This window comes from Suricata suricatta, chromosome 1 (assembly GCF_006229205.1).
Source record: "Suricata suricatta isolate VVHF042 chromosome 1, meerkat_22Aug2017_6uvM2_HiC, whole genome shotgun sequence".
Taxonomy (NCBI): Eukaryota; Metazoa; Chordata; class Mammalia; order Carnivora; family Herpestidae; genus Suricata; species Suricata suricatta.
In genome coordinates this window covers 163,263,926-163,280,415 of record NC_043700.1, presented here as the reverse complement: position 1 = coordinate 163,280,415, position 16,490 = coordinate 163,263,926, and the positions used below count along the sequence as shown (strand labels likewise).

Sequence of the window (16,490 nt, the reverse complement as noted above, 5' to 3'; positions counted from 1 at the left end):
CGGCTCTGTGCCGGCAGCTCAGAGCCTGGAGCCTGCCTCAGATTCTGTGTCTCCCTCTCCCTCTGACCCACCCCCGCTCACACTCTGTCTCTGTCTGTCTCAAAATAAACAAACTTAAAAAAAATTTTTAAATCTTTTGTATTGCCCATCAATGACATTAATTTATTTTCATTTGATGATATACATAACATGATATATGTGATCTACATATTATTCTATGTGATATAATTTACCAACAAACTATTTAATAAATACTCAGTTTAGTACCTATTATGTTCCCAGCACTAGATCCTTTGGATTCAGGAATGAGCAAAGACAAATACCATGTCTGTCCTTAGGTAGCTCCCATTCTGGAGGGAAGATATGTCATTAAGAAATATAACAGGACCAACAGTGTCCTTGGAAACTTTGGGACATTTCCCCAGAGATCCAGTGTAGTTACATCAGATAGTGTATGGCCCACGGAGACTAGTTCTGCTCGCTCAGCACTGTGTCTCTGTGGACAGAAAAGGGTGCCCTGGGTATTATTAGAATTGCAATGCTAAGCATAACAATACTCAAGGTCATAAATACAGTGTTGTCTCAGGTCTTTTCCACCTGGGACACATCATTCATTTGTTCATTTGGTCTTTCTTTCAACAAATAGCTACTGATCACCTATAGCTGTCAACAAGACAGATAGGTCCCTTCCTGCCGTCACATCGCCTTCAGGCTGCTTGGGGGCACCCCAGCTAGAGCTTAGAGCTACGAGGCTCTGGCAGCCCCTCCTGGGGCAGCAGCCGGCTACCTGGACGGTGCAGTGCTTAGGAGCGGGCTGCTTGTAAGCTGTCCTCTGGCGGAGGGGGGGGGGGTCTGGGGGCTGCAGCCCCCACTTGTACTCTGACTGCGGGCTGTAAGGTTAGGGGAGCTGCCACATTCTGAAGGAGGAAAAATAAATCCTGCTTCTTCTGTCATTTTCTATTTCCAGCCTTGGAAGAAAAGGGAGAAGAATTTGCTAGCATGCTTACAGAGCTTCTCTTTGAATTACATGTTGCAGCCACTCCTGACAAACTGAATAAGGTCAGCACTGTCCAAGCCTGAGTTTTTATTGTTGTTGTTAAAGGTATTGGTTGTAAAACTCAAGAGATCCACCTGAAATGGAAAAATCCCAAACCCCAAATGGCACATGGTGATGGAGGGGGGAGGAGAGTATGAGGCCACCAATTAAGATTCCAGGAGGCAACGTAATGAAATGTGATGGGAGGGAACATGCCAGATTGTGTCAGGAGACCTGCGTTTCAGTTGCAGCTTCACTAGTAATTACTCTGTGACCTTGAACAAGTCACTTCTCCTCGAAATAGAATTGTATATCAGAGTGGGTGTCTTCGGCACAGGGGAAGGAAGAGGGGTGCAGAGGCCCCAAGGGGTTTTTCCAACTCCGTCTCCGCTCTCCCGCTGCGGTACCGCGCCTGATTCACGCGGAGAGAATGCCAGCAGCGAGGTCACCCCCACACCGCCTCCCACACAGCATGCTGCTGCCACATGGTGTCCAAGAACCGTCCAGCTTTATCAGTCTGGGTTCTTCTAATTGTACCACAGCAGGTTTTGCAACTTAGTAAAAGGTCTTGCTGTGGAGTTTCTTAATGAAGACGTTGCGTATTAAGTACTTAAAACCGTGTTCCTTTTCCCATTCTCTTTTTTTCCCCTTCTCTTTAGCAAGTAGTAGTTGACGCAGGCCCTCACTCTTCAAGGTGGGTGAGGAGAGGGCAGGATGAGGCAGTGAGGGGGAGACATGAGTAATTTCTTTATCTCAGATAGAGGTCACCGATTCTGACAGGTCAGTGACTCGAACACAGTGGGAAATTGCCTCATTTATCTCTGTGCGGCACCTGCCACTGCTGTGTGTGCGTGCGTGTGTGTGTGTGTGTGTGGTGCCTCCAAGGTCCCTCCCACTGGCTTGTGGGTGTAGTCTGGTAAGCTTTCAGAGGAGAAGTAAGTTTAACGTAAGCTCAGTACAACTTTCACTAAAGCCAATGGCTTTAAACTATAATGTAAAATCTTGGTGAGTCTGTCCTTTCTAAATTCAGGGAATGGCAGATAGGGAGGGGGGTTGTTCTGCTTGTTCCATTTAGCCATCAGGTTTTAGGCTTCCAGGTGGCTCAGACAGCAGTCGTGTGAAATAAAACGTGTCACAGAGAAGCTCCAGGTCTTTCCAACAGCTCCTCCACCCCCACTCCCCCTTGAGGTCTAACATCTCCGTGACCAAGGAAGAGAGTGTAGATCCATCCTTCCCTGCGTGATACATTATTAGGTTCATGAAACATTAGGGACTCCATGAGCCCTATCGCATGAGGAAATTTGCTTTAGCAATGACCCTGGCTAAGTCTCTAACCTATATATAAAAAAGTACTGTTATTCTTTTATAGTTGGTCATGAAAAGTGAAAAATATACTATCGGTCTTTCAAGGTGACTATCCTTTTTATTCTTACCCGTGTTTCCTTTCACAGTGTGTTTTAAAAAGATCCTACAGTGTTCTCACCATACGTTCTTTCTATTTTGCCCCCTGTTCTTACTCTGTATTCACCAGAAAGCACCAACAAGGAGGTGCTTTATGGAGGCTAAGGAATTGCCTCATCACTTTTTGAATGTTCAGGGTCTCACCCTTGAAGGTTTAGGGCAACCTTACTGCAGTCTGGGAATTGGAATTCCTTAGTCTCCCGATCTGTACAATAAACGAATTGGCTGCGGGGGGGGACTCTGCAGGCCATGAAAAAAGCTCATGACTGGGTAGAAGAAGATAAAGCTACCGCGTCCATAGATATGGCAGAAGAGGCGGAAGACAACAGCAAAAAGGAAGAAAGGGAAGAGAAACCAGAAAATCCCGAAGAAGACAAAAAGGAAGAAAGGAGAACTCAGACAGTTGAGGTAAATTTATTTGAGATTACCTATGGAGCAGTCATATTACCTTTATTTCATTAGCAGCTGAATTTCAAGTGAGGAGAAACCATTCATTTTCATTTGTACCCTGTTTCACATTATAGAAATACAAGTATTAATGGGATAAACACTAAAATTTCTCGATGCCAAGACAATTCGTGACTTAGCATAGATATTGTGGCTTTTCTCCATAGCTTTACAATGATATTTAAAGGAAAAAAGATCTTTAAGAACATGGCCAATTTATCATTAGGATAAAATATCATCTTCTATGCAAATTTGTAACTGTAAAAGGTCTTTATGCCCCATAAACTAATGAGGTACTTGAAGCTTTTTCCAGAAAAAAACTTCATGGCCACAGTTTATATTCTAAATTTATGTGAACATAATTTATAATCTGACTGTGTTCAAAAATAAGTTTGCAACAACTTCATCTTTACATTCAAATTTTCCTTTTAGAGAAAGTAACTTTTTAAATTCGATCACTAATAAGAAACATGTCCAGGGCCCCCTGTAATGTGGGGCACCCGGCTGGCCCAGTCAGTTAAGCTTCCAGCTTTGGCTCAGGTCATGATCTCACGGTTCATGGGTTTGAGCCCCACATCGGGCTCTGTGCTGACGGCTCAGAACCTGGAGCCTGCTTCAGATTCTGTGTCTCCCTCTCTCTCTTCCCCTCCCCCACTCATGCACTATTTCTGTCTCAATAATAAGTAAAGATAAAAAATTTTTGAAAAAAAGAAACACGTCCCGGGAGGTTTATTTATTCAGCTGCACGTCCACAAGCATTTTCGAGCAGCTGCCTGTTGGGTGCCCAGAACTGCTCTGAGAACTAAGGACGTAGATGTAAGTGTCGCCACGTCACTGGGCACCCGGCAGCACCTCCATGTTATGGAAGCCTTTCTACTTAGAAAAGTCTCAGATACACCCATTAATCTTTTGGTAAACTATTCAGGCCATTTTTTCCCTGAGAATTATATATTTTTTCCCAGTATAGGGTTGTTGTTGTTTTAAGTAAACTCTACCCCCCATTGTGGGGCTTGAACTCATGGCTCAGAGGTCAAGAATCCCATGCTGAGCCAGCTGGGCGCCCCACGTTACAGGGTTTTTAACAAAGCTTCTGCACCACGAGTAATTTTCTTACTTGCGTTTATCTATTTCAGGAAGTATACATGCTGTCCATCGAAAGTCTGGCAGAAGTAACAGCACGTTGCATCGAGCAGCTGCATAAAGTAGCAGAGTTAGTTCTTCATGGGCAGGAAGAAGAAAAACCGGCTCAGGACCAAGCCAGAGTTCTGATAAAGTAAATGTTGCTTTTAATTCTTATTTTTCCAACTTTACACATATGTGCCATCCAGATACACACCCAGGCAGGCATACACGCACCTAGGCTACTGAAGATTCAAATTACAAGTCAACTAATTCCATTGTTCTGTGGTCATCTTAAAAATCAGGCTCTCTTAAGAACCACAAGATTCTCAGCCGAATCATGTTACCAAGAATAATAATAATTAAGTAGACATTCTAGGGATTATTTATGAAGAGATTTAAGGGAAGACACACTAAATCATTCAGGGCTAAGTGCTTATTTTAATAGATCAAAGTCTTAGCAGTACAGAGCTTTGAGGGTAACCGCACTTTTAACGTACTACAGGAACAGAGAAAGAACACCTCAGCTGGCTTCACAAAGATATTCAGACTCACCCCCATGGTTCCTAGGGACTTACCAGCTCTGCGTATTCTGAATTCTGGCAATGACGGTGTTGATGCAAGCCGGTTTCTGGTGGGATTGCATGTGTGTGTATATGTGCCGTCATGTTAGAGTCTTCAACAAATAGTAGCTATTATTATTAGTTTATCTAGTGAAATAAAAAGTAACTATATACACATGAAGACAGTTGGCAGGGAGCATGTATTAAAATAGTTGGTACGGAGCTGAAAAACAAGCCATTAACTTTTATGCGCATGCCTGTATGCCTTACCGTAGAAAATTAGCACAGATCCAAGGTGTAGGTGGGGGAGCAAATGTTTAGTCAAAGAACCTCCCAAAAAGTCAACATTAGCATCTCTGTACTACTGATAGCATTTCTCCTCACCTGTAAGGACATGCCATCTAGTCTAGATTTTCCTGTTGGAACATGTGAAAATCAAAGATGATATGAGAACCACACAATCCTGCACCTCATTGGCTTAGGAAGAATAGGTAGTTACCTCAGTCTATAGAAAGAAGAGGAAAGGGAAAAATAGGAAACATTTAAAATATTGAGGAAAATATCTAAGTGCTATTTTATGTTTGTCGTACTTGTTTGTAAAGGGAGAGTGTTCAGAAGTCCCTAAATATGTATAGCAAGACCTTATTTTTAGCATCTCTGATTTCCAGTCCAGATTATCCCAAACTTACCAAGCTGCACCAAGCAAAAAGTAATAAGGCCTCACATTCATCTGTATAATAAGTGCCTCTCCACTCACCTGCCCAAGGCCACAGACAAAATGGCTCTGGGCTATCTCAGGATGTTACTTCTGATCCATTCTGCAGGTAGGTTTTGAATGGATGGACGGGTGGACAGATGGATGGATGGAATGGTAGACAGATAGATATTGCTCAACAAACCTAAATACATAGCTTAGACAGAATCCCTATTTATCAAAAGAAAGCTCACTACTCCTGACTTCACTAGATCTTAACATGTAAGAGTCTTAACTTGGAGTTACTATTTTTCTAATAGCATTTTAACTACTATTCATAAGAGTCATATATACTAATTGTAAAAGGAAATAGACAGTACTCACATTGTTAGCTTAATTGGATTGTTTTTGGGTTTTGTCATCATCTGTTATGTTCTAACAAACATTGCTTTGTTAAATATTTGTGTCCATCTAGCATTATTTTCCTGGGGTAAAGTCCTGGGAGTCAAATGGCTAGAATAAACTTGGAGTTCTGATAGAAGTCTTTAAAAACAGATTTTATAGGATCTTTATCATGCGGTATCTAATAAAAACATAATCAAGAAATGAAGACACATCTGGGTTTGAATTCCAGCTCCATCACTTATTACTGCATGTCCTAAGCAAGTTATGTAATCTCCTTGAGGCGGCTGGATGGCTCAGTCACTAGAGCATGCAACTGTTGATCTCTAGGTCATGAGTTCAAGACCCATGTTGGATGTGGAGCCTACTTAAAAAAAAGTTACTTAACCTTCTTAGGCACCAGTTTCACTATCTATAAAATGGGGACATTAATATAATCTACAAGGTCACTATGAGGATTAAATATGATTATGCATATAAAAGCACTTAACATAATACTTCATAGAATGCTCATTATTATTTCAAATGACCAAAAAAGCTGGAGAAAAGTCACTTGGCAAGAGGCTTATACCCCAAAATATACAGAGCTCAAGCCTCAAATTTTCCTGTATATGCTTTTGATTCTAAAATGAGATAGGGTGAGGGTGGCTGGGTGGCTCAGTTGGTTAAGTATCCAACTCTTGATTTCAGCTCAAGTCATGATCTCAGGGCTATGAGTTGAAGCCCTGAGTTGGGCTCTGCACTGGGTTGTGACGTCTACAGGGAAGAAGGAAGGAGGGAGAGAAGAAGGAAGAAAGGAAGGAAGGAAGGAAGGAAGGAAGGAAGGAAGGAAGGAAGGAAGGATGGAAGGAAGGAAGAAGGAAAGGGAGAGAGAGGAAGGGAGGTAGGAAGAAAGACATAGGGTGATTTAGGTGATTATTCATTAATTTGCATGCAGAGAAAAACCAGGACTAGATTAAACTGTGATTGTGAGCCATGAAAGATTAATGAGGGAAACATTTCTACAGAGCATCTTCAAACTTGTCTGTGTTCTTTTAAATGAAATTGGTATCAATATTACTAATTGTCTTGATTTTTAAATTATTTTATCTGATGGAAAATCCCTCCAAACATCTTATTTTCTTCCAGATTAACTACTGCAATGTGTAAAGAAGTGGCCTCCTTATCAAAGAAGTTTACAAATTCCTTAACCACTGTTGGGGTAAGTTTATCCTCTTGATTCCCCCCGCCCCCCCACCTTTTATGGGAGACAATCTATGAGGGGCTGTGAGAAGTGCAGGGCCTTCTTTGTTGGCGCCATAAAACAAGCAGCCCAGTGATGTTTACTAAAGCCAGGCCAGGAGCCCCTTCTGTGAGAACAGGCAGCTTACGGCTCCCGTCTCACTGGGTTCTAGCCTGACGCCACCACCTCTGACTTACAAGGTGTGAGCTGGGTTCTGAAACATCTCTGGGCCTCATTTTCTCTATTCGCTTAAAAAGAAGTCAACTGAAGGTGCCTTTCATTGCTTAATACCTGTGATGTATAATTCTCTCTCTCTCTATTCTATTCTATTCTTTGAAAATAATTTTGAATATTTGCATTCACTATTGCCCTCCAAACCTGTTTATGCCACCCACAGTGAGAAGCTTCTTTATTATTACACTTCACCTTTAACCAAGGTGTTTCTGTTGTCAAGGTAACAAGTAGGCTCAACGTTCGTTTGGAGGCGTGGCTTCTGGTTATTTCCTTCAGAAACCAGTCACATTATGTAACCCTACCTTAGTGAGATTGGGAAGACAGGTGGAAAATATTCATTTTTAACCTTTCTCTCTTTTTTAAAAAAATTTTTCTCCTCTTTAAAAAATGTTTTTCAATGTTTATTTATTTTTGAGAGAGAACGAGAGAAGTGACTGAGGGAGGGACAGAGAGAGAGGGAGACAGAATCTGAAGTAGGCTCCAGGCTCTGTGCTGACAGCTCCGAACCCAGGAACTCACAAACCGTGAGATCATGACCTGAGCTGAAGTCGGATGCTTAACCAACTGAGCCACCTTCACTCCCACCACCGCCCCCCCTTTAACCCTCCTACTTTTTCTTTTCAGGCCCTGGATTCAAGGGCAGATGATTCTTGCCATGAGAAACAGCAACTTTTGTTTTGCTGTTTCAGTTAGGGTGTTTTTTGGTTGCAAATGTGTTCGTTTCCCAGGGCATACGCAGAGTGGCTTAAACAACAGAACGTTATTGTCTCACGGTTCTGGAGGCTGGAAGTCTGAAACCAAGGTGTCGTCGGCAGGGACATGCCCTCTCAAGAAGCACCTAGAGGAGGACCCTTCCTTGCCTTTTCCAGCTGCTTTAGCCTAAGGCGTTCCTTGGCTCACAGCAGCATAATTCTTATCTCTTTCTCTGTCTTCACATCATCCTCTCTCTGTGCGTGTCTGTGTCCGTATTTCTCTCTTCTTATAAGGACGCCATTCGTATTCGATTAGGGTATGACCAGTGGGACCTCATCTTAACTTACTACATCTGCAATGACCCTATCTCCAAGTTAGGTCACATTCTGATGTCCTGGAGGTTGGGATTTCAATATATCTCTCTGGGAGTACATAATTCAACTGATAACAGGAAGTGACAGAAACAAGCTGTACATAATCCAGACAGAAAATGGACTTTACTAAAGGCAGTGGAGGAATGTGAGCAGCTGTAGGGACCCAGCACCGGAATACATACTCCCTCTCTCTTCAAAGCATTGCCACTGATGTGACTCAAAGTAGTGTTTCCCAGACCCCACCCATGTCTCTCCGTTCAGATTCTGAGTTCCTGGTCACAATGTAGAAAGGCTCATCAGTGTGGGTCACATGTCCATTTGGTATCACCTGTAGTGACTGGGGACAGGATCGTATCATGCAGACCTACTGGCTGCTGGGGTGCACTTTCCCCCACCCTCCTACCCACCCAGACCAAGGTCAGTTCTCAAAAGAAGTGGGAATGGCTGTTAGGAGAGGTGTGTCTCCCACACTTCTGTAAGTGACTCGATTAATCAGGGATGAACTACATCCTACCCATTCGTTCTGCTGCCAAGGAATGTGGTTTGCTTCTATTCTGTAAACATCAACCCTTATACTTGTATAGTTTGGGGGCTTCCCCAATAAGAGCTTCCGTGGGTGGACAGCGTGAAGGGGGAGACAGAAGGTAATTGATACGACGGGCTCGATGAAATGCCCAGCGTTGTCTGAGTAACCGACACCCATGGACTTTGGTGTAACTGCCAGATTTACAGAGAGCTGTGAGGTCTTAATCAGGATGGCACAGCCTCAGCAACTCAGCTTCCCGAAGCTTCTCATTCTTTCCCCACTTCACTAGGTGGGAAACTGAGGCCCAGAGGGGTGACTGATTTCCCCAGGCCTCTCAACTGATCTGTCACCTCCTAGATGGCTGCCCATTAGACAGAGGGCCGAATGTTTGTTTCTCTATGGCTGCCTGCTGAAGAGGATGTGTGTGTGTGTGTGTGTGTGTGTGTGTGTGTGTGTGTGTGTTAGATGTATACGATTCACGTTGAACATTCACTTATTTACATTAGTGGGTAATACTCACAGCATTGCTCCCATTTCTCTTGACATGTCATCTTCCAGTACAGTGCTTCTCAAATCATAAAGAGAAGACAGATCACCTAGAGAACTTTTTAAAATGCAGGTTCTGAGTCAGTAGACCAGGCATGAGGACTGGGTTTCTGCATATCTAATAAACTCTCAGATGAGAACAATGTTCTGGGCCCACAGTGTACATTTTGAGCCGCAAGCCTCTAGCTATTGGATGTGTACTTGAATGTATATGTATGTACACACTTGCTTGTACAAATGTGTGTGCACAAAATCAAGAAGACACATGTTCCCACTTTGGAAAAGGAAAAAGCTAAAGCTGAGTTTACTGAAATGCCATCCCATCCCAACACTGCCCCTGATCTTGTGCGGAGATGAATCATTTACATCGAGTTTCTGTTCTCTAAAACAGCCGTTATTCATAACTTGAAGTTAATGAGTGCATATTGCTCTCCAGACTCCATTTAAATTGCTTGCACATCTCATTGATTCTGAAAACCAATGTCATTTTATTGCCCTCGTTTTGATTATATTTTAGAGGTTTATTGATAATCAAATAAACATGAAAGCAAATACCATAATGGATTTTCTTGTTAGTTACTAAAATGACTGAGGTTTTAAAGAGTCTTCCCCCAAGACTCCATTATGGTTTCCCCAGTAAGACATTACTTTGCCCTCAGTAGAGTAGTGTCAGTGAGAGGGACCCACTCCGGAAAGATCTGTCTCATTTATATATTTTTGCTTGCCATAAAGTCATCTGGATACAGTAAGGGAAAACAGCCTATTAAGAGTGCCCTCGGTCTTTCCAGTCCCTTTAATTATTTATTGTCTAAGAGTAAAGTGAACACTTAGAGAAGACTGTTGATTGATAGGCCAATAGTGGAAATAATGATCCTAACACTAGCTCTCATTTTTTGCTCACCAACTTAATATCAGGCTCGGTATTTCTGTGCTTTATATATATTCATGTTTTGCGATCTGGAATCTATAGATCTGTCTGTAAATTATATTTAAGAATATATTAATTTTGCTACTAATCTGGAAGACACACACTAACCAAAGACCCATGTTTGCATTTAAAAGAAAGAAAATGAGGCTAGACCAGGGTTGGGTCTGGGGTAGACTAGTACGGTGCTTAACTCACCCCCACCCCCATCTCTCCCCAAAAAGACAAAGAAACAACTTCAGTCATCTAGATACATATTTTAATGTAAAATTTTAAAAATCGGGGCACCTGGTGGCTCAGTCAGTTAAGTGTTCAACTTCAGCTCTGGGCATGATCTCACAGTTTGTGAGTTTGGGCCCCGAGTCAGGCTCTGTGCTGACAGCTCAGAGCAGGGAGCCTGCTTTGAATTCTGTGTTTCCCTTTCTCTCACTGCCCCTCCCATGCTCATGCTCTGTCTGTCTCTCTCTCCCTCAAAAACAAATAAATATAAAAATATGTTTTAATCAAAATGAATGCTAAAAGATCATGATGAACAAAAATATCAACATTTTAAGTAGAGACAAGATCCGACCATATACTTAGACAACTTAGCCTCACTCACCTCCCCATAATCCCAGACATGCTACAAGCTTCCAACCGTTAAGAATGTCTGAACTTAAATGTCTAGGTATGTGACCTTAAACAAGTTCCTCAACCTTCCTGATTCCTATTTTCTCATCCTTACTTTAAGGTTATCATGGTACCTACCTACCTACTAAGAGGATTTCTGTCAAAATTAAATGAGATTAGATAGGAGCAGCACTAAATGTGAAGTCTGGTCTATAAGAAACATTTCACTTCTCTTCTTCCTCTTTAAGAGATCCCTCTGCAAAGCCAGCATGTGAGGTTTTATGTGACAGGCTTTATAGTTTGAGAACCTAATCTGTCCACTTCATCCTTGATTCCACAGAGCAACAAGAAGGCTGAGGTCCTAAACCCCATGATAACTAGTGTATTGTTGGAGGTAAGTGGCCCCCAGAGAGAAAGTGCTTCTGAATCAAAGCAAATGTTAGAGCTACTTTTTTTGTTTGTCTTTTTCACAGGCAGCAAGTGTTATTCCATTCAAAATCTTATCATCAACAGTCGCTTTTGAGCACATTTGTGCAGCTCAACCAGCTGTAAACCCTTGGGTGAAGCAACAATACCTAATTTTCAAGAATTCCTGATTATAAAGAGAAATGCTAAGCTTGCACGTTATTTCTGTTGCTGTTTCCTTCAGCAGAAGCACATTGCTGCTGCCAAGTTTGACACCAGATTTAACACTGTGATTATTGGCTGCAATGAGGGATTCTTGCTCAATGGTAATTTTTGAAAAATGAGCACTTCTCTCCATTCACGATAACCTTTGCTTTAACCAGGTTTTAAGCTTCAGACCAGCAATAGTGACAAGCTGACTGTTTGGCCTCTGCCTGTTCAGTGACCAGAGGCACTGTCCCCAGAGACCACTCACTCCCTGGCCTGTCGGTTCACCAGGACTGTGTAACACTGATACAAAGCTGTCCCGATTCTGCTGTGGTTTTGCCAGAAGAGGTGATGGAAGAGAGAAGAAAAGGGCCCGGAGGCCACATTCTCGAGTCATAGTCCCTGTGTTCTACCTGTGGCCGGTAGAGGAAAACCTTCCATTAGGGGCCCAGCTGTAAGGTCCTGGCACATGAATAGCCCCAGGACACTGAGCCAGAGCCACAAGCCTTAACAAGTTTGACCATGAGCAACCCATATACAGTAGTTTTTTGTTATCTAAATTAGCTGTCAATTGCAGAGTTTGGAAATTGCCAAATTCATTTCAGGGATGGCCACCTATATATTTATAATATTTGTAGGAATTGTGCCTTACTTGTAGGGAAAACTACCAAGGTTCAAAAGTAACAAAGTGATGGCATCAAGTGTTACCATGTAGGACACAGCCACACAGTGGGACAAAGTCAGCCAGAAGGGACAAGCTGCTGTGGGGACAAGGTTCTGGAGGACACAGCTAAGAGGAAAGCCAGGCAGTCAGAGGCAGAATATGGAACCAGAAAATGTCTCCCCTGGCCACCCAGAAGGCATCAGCAGATTAATTTACCATGTCAGTCATGAAGAATTTGAGGTCAAGTGTTTATTTATTTCCCCAGTGGGAGTTTTCTTATGTTTTAGTGACGTGAAACATTAAATGGCCTCTCTACCCACCGCTGTATGTAAGAATACCACAGAACATGAAGGGCAACGTCAAATATCCAAACCAAGTAGAAAGTGCCCGTATACATTCAAGGATTTGCTGTGAATGATTCCACAGTACTATCTCCAATTAACTTTATGTAGCTCATTCTTGTTTATCCATCTATAGCTTAGGGCAAACTAGAGCTTCCTTCACACCATGGTTTTGTGTTATTTCAGGATAGTGGGGTTGGTCTGGGAGGAGAATAGGGAAGACTGAACATTTAGGTCATGAATATACACATATTGATGTACCCTCCAAGTCCATGGAAATGACTTGCCTCGTGTTAAATGAATTCTTCTATGAGTATAGATAATTAAGAGCTGAATGCATTTCACCCAAAGAAATGTGTTTACGATTGCTTTAAGCACCAACATTAAAGGGAAAATATTACAAAATGTTGTGAGGTTTGCAGAGAGGGACCATTAGCAAACTGAAAGGATTGTCAAGATTGAACTCTGAAAACAACCCTTGAGCCCCATTTCTCCCTCCTCCCAGGGCTGCAATAGCACGACCTACATCCAGGACGCCTTCCAGCTGCTGCTGCCCGTGCTGCAGGTGTCACACATCCAGACCAGTCGTTCGACAGCACAGCCGTGACCTGGCCAGACTCCCGTCTCGGGAAAGAGAAGGGCAGGCCACAGGGCTTTGTTGCATGCCGGTAGAAGACATGTTCTCTGAGGATCCGGCCACAGACACCCCTTTGAGGACTCCACAAGCAATTTTGCACAGAGGATACGGAGAACGCAAGTTGAGAGGGAATTCTCTTAATGTATATGGTTGTCTTTCCAAATAAGTGTGTCTCCTTTATGTTAATTTAAGTTTACATGGCTTTATACTGATAGTTTCCTTTAATTTGAAGTTCATTCACCAATATGCATTGCCATTTTCCTGGTCAAGCATGCTGTATTTAGAAACTCATAGGTAGATCCTAGACTTTTTATTTAATCCTTTAAATTCCCACCTTAAAATGTCCCATTCTTATGGTATTACTTTAAATCAAATCTTATACTGAACTTAGTTTTGTTATATAAATATCATGGGCAAAGCTAACACTACTTATAGATATTACCTATTATAGTGAAAGAGAAACGTAAGTATCTCTTTATACTAATTCATTCTGAAAACAAGTTTTTGTTGAACTCCTACTGTGTGCTCACAATAGAGGAACATGATCCCAACCCAGTAAACACAGACACTCTAAGTAATCTTTATGCCCAATGCGGGGCTTAAACTCACAACCCTGGGATCAAGTTGCATGTTCTACAAACTGAGCCAGCCAGGCGCCCCTAGACAGATGCTCTAAAAGAGGGTTCATTAATAATCCTTAAAATGCTTAAAAATACTAATACATTTTCCAAACCTTCAAAGATTTGATGAGCAAGGTAAAACTAGTGGGTTTTTTTGTTTGTTTTTAATATTCTGCTCTTTGATATATTCTTGTATTTTTCCACACTCCTTGGGCTTTTTAATCCCAAACTTTATATATAGGGTGAAAATATATGTGACATGGGAGTACTAAAGAGTATTCGGTTTAAACTAGACTTTTCTGACCATAAGTACATGATAGCGTAATTTCAATGCCTGGAAATATCCGAATAGAAAATTAAAGGGATTTATTTCAACACGACAGACCCCCAGACTGCATCTTTAACTCTGAGTCAAGCTGTTGTATGAAGACACAGATCACACTCCCCAGTGGGAAATACCATCATTGCTTCTAAAGGGCAGGAAATACTAATGTGGGGCTTGACTCACTGGTAGACTGATCCATAACGGACTGCACAGAAGACCGTGGCCAGGAGAGGCATTTCCTGTGAGCACTTCTCCTGAGCCCCATGCACCCATTGGTGGGGGAGGAGCGTTCAGCTGAGCCCCGTCAGCATCCTGACAGGCACTGTCACAAGATGTCTTACTCCATGGTTCTCTCTAAAGCAAATGAAGCTTGTACTTTTCTAGGGGTGAAAATCCTTTGTTCACAGTTGCTTCGATTCCCCTGATAGAGTAGACTGCCTATGTTCCGTGCAGGCAAAGTAGGAATATTTTAATATGCTATGTCTTATTAGCATTTTATTTGTGTCCTATATTTCATTTTGTGTATCTCCTGAAACAGCTAAATAGAAAACATAAGAATAATTATTTGCAATCTGGAAAAGAACTCTCTGAGAAATGAATTAAAGATATTTTTTCTCTTGTTTTTTGATTGCCTGAAATGTTTCCGATATTAAGTCTAGAGAACAATTAACTGCTGACAATGCAATGATCTTTTCATAAGTTTTGTAGGAATCATGTATAGAACAGAGGAAAGATTAGATTTATAGTTTCTCCACATCAGATTTTTTAGCATTAGATAGATTTATAGATGTGAACTGGAAATGTAATAGAAACAAGTAGTTCCAGAGGAACTGGATTCCCAGAAATAGACTTTAAGCCCAACTACACCCATATAGTTTATAGCAAAATTTTTAATCATAAAATGAAATAGAAATTTGTAAAAGATTAAAAGAGATCATTATTCTTTAAAAAGTGGTTGACATTATTTACATTGCATTTATGTATCTTTTAATGATAGAATATCAAAGGTTGCCAGGTAGAAACATAGGCAGACAGATGATTCTTGGGGCCTAGCTCAATGGCCTGTGAATTACATTATTTAACAGAGAATAATCACTTAAAATATATCCACCCTCCAGGATTGCTCTCTTTCAATACGGTTTTTTCATCATCACTTTTAAATAATTGCTTCTTTGCTTTGCTTTAAAACCTAGCAAAGCACAGGATCCAGATCTGGGCAAATGTCAATCAGTTACTGAATGAATGATTTAGCAGGCTTACTTTGGAAGTTTTGTATTCCTTCAATAATCCTTTACATAAATGGGATTCATTTCACTCTATGCAATTACCCTGAACAAGTGTGCCAGGTTTTTTGTTTTGTTTTTTTTTTTTTTGCATCAAGTGCAAACTAAGTTCCAGTCTAAATAATGAATGTAGTCCTGTGCCTGTGCCTTATTAAATAAAAAAACATCAAAAGCATATTTCCAATTCAAAGCAAAATACATCCAAGAAAAATTGCTTTGGGGTATCGATACATAGAGCTCTAAAGGGTAAAAATTGAGCCCCAAATCTTAAAGCAGAGGGATACGCTTAAATATTCTATCCCACTGAGAACAGAATTCTGTCTTTTCTCTGGGTCTCACACTGGGCTGCACATCATGCCCGTGATTAAATGAGTGGTGTGACACTCTGAGGCAGTGGCGGGAGGGAACGGGATATGCAGCAACACCAACTTAGGAACCATGGACCTCAGCGCAGAGCTCAAAGGGGGTGAAGAAGCACCGGCCTTGAATGGGTTAAAGGAAGATGCCAAATGTAGGGTAGAAGTCTGAACCCAGAAATGAGAATGCTTCCTGGTCTTTGTAGAAGTTAGCTGACCCGCCAGGAGCTCTCCTACCTGGGTAGTTACCTTCTGCACTGGCTGGCCATGCTGCACTTAAGTTAGAAACAAGAGCAGGCAGATTTCAATCAAAACCATCCCAGAGGACTTCTGTATCCATTGGGTAGATCCCCAGCAGTGCTATTGCTGGGTCATAGGGGAATTGATAGTGTTTTGAGGAACCTCCACACTGTTTTCCAGAGCGGTTGTTGCTGATGCATAGGGGCTCATGTACCCCAATGTTCATAGCGGCACTTCCAACAATAGCCAAATCATGGAAACAGCCTAAATGTCCATCAACTGATGAGTGGATCAAGAAGATGTGGTATACACTGAGATACCACCTCACACCGGTCAGAGTGGCTAAAATGAACAAATCAAGAGACTATAGATGCTGGCGAGGAGGTGGAGAAACAGGCACCCTCCTACACTGTTGGTGGGAATGTAAACTGGGGCAGCTGCTCTGGAAAAGAGTGTGGAGGCTCCTCAAAAAACTAACAATAGAACTCCCCAATGACCCAGCAATAGCACTGCTGGGGATCTACCCAAGGGATACAGAAATGCTGATGCATAGGAGCACAT

General features: G+C 41.9%; 1 protein-coding gene across 6 annotated transcripts in view; it reads left to right on the top strand.

The window, feature by feature from the left end:
- Positions 1-14,673, top strand: part of FAM114A1 (family with sequence similarity 114 member A1) — a 66,696-nt gene extending 52,023 nt beyond the window's left edge. For 4 of the 6 annotated variants that reach the window (XR_003911774.1, XR_003911776.1, XR_003911773.1 and 1 more), the window contains 7 exons: positions 968-1,059; positions 2,744-2,905; positions 4,078-4,217; positions 6,851-6,923; positions 11,192-11,245; positions 11,325-11,582; positions 12,974-13,057. Coding sequence is in view for 2 of the 6 variants with exons in the window: in XM_029947391.1 (XP_029803251.1) it covers positions 968-1,059; positions 2,744-2,905; positions 4,078-4,217; positions 6,851-6,923; positions 11,192-11,245; positions 12,974-13,075 (623 nt within the window). In the remaining 4 variants the exon portion in view is untranslated. Of the gene's footprint in view, positions 1-967; positions 1,060-2,743; positions 2,906-4,077; positions 4,218-6,850; positions 6,924-11,191; positions 11,246-11,324; positions 11,583-12,973 lie in introns of all 6 variants that reach the window. The other 2 variants (XM_029947391.1, XM_029947382.1) reach the window with 1 other exon arrangement.
- The last annotated feature ends 1,817 nt before the right edge of the window (positions 14,674-16,490 follow it).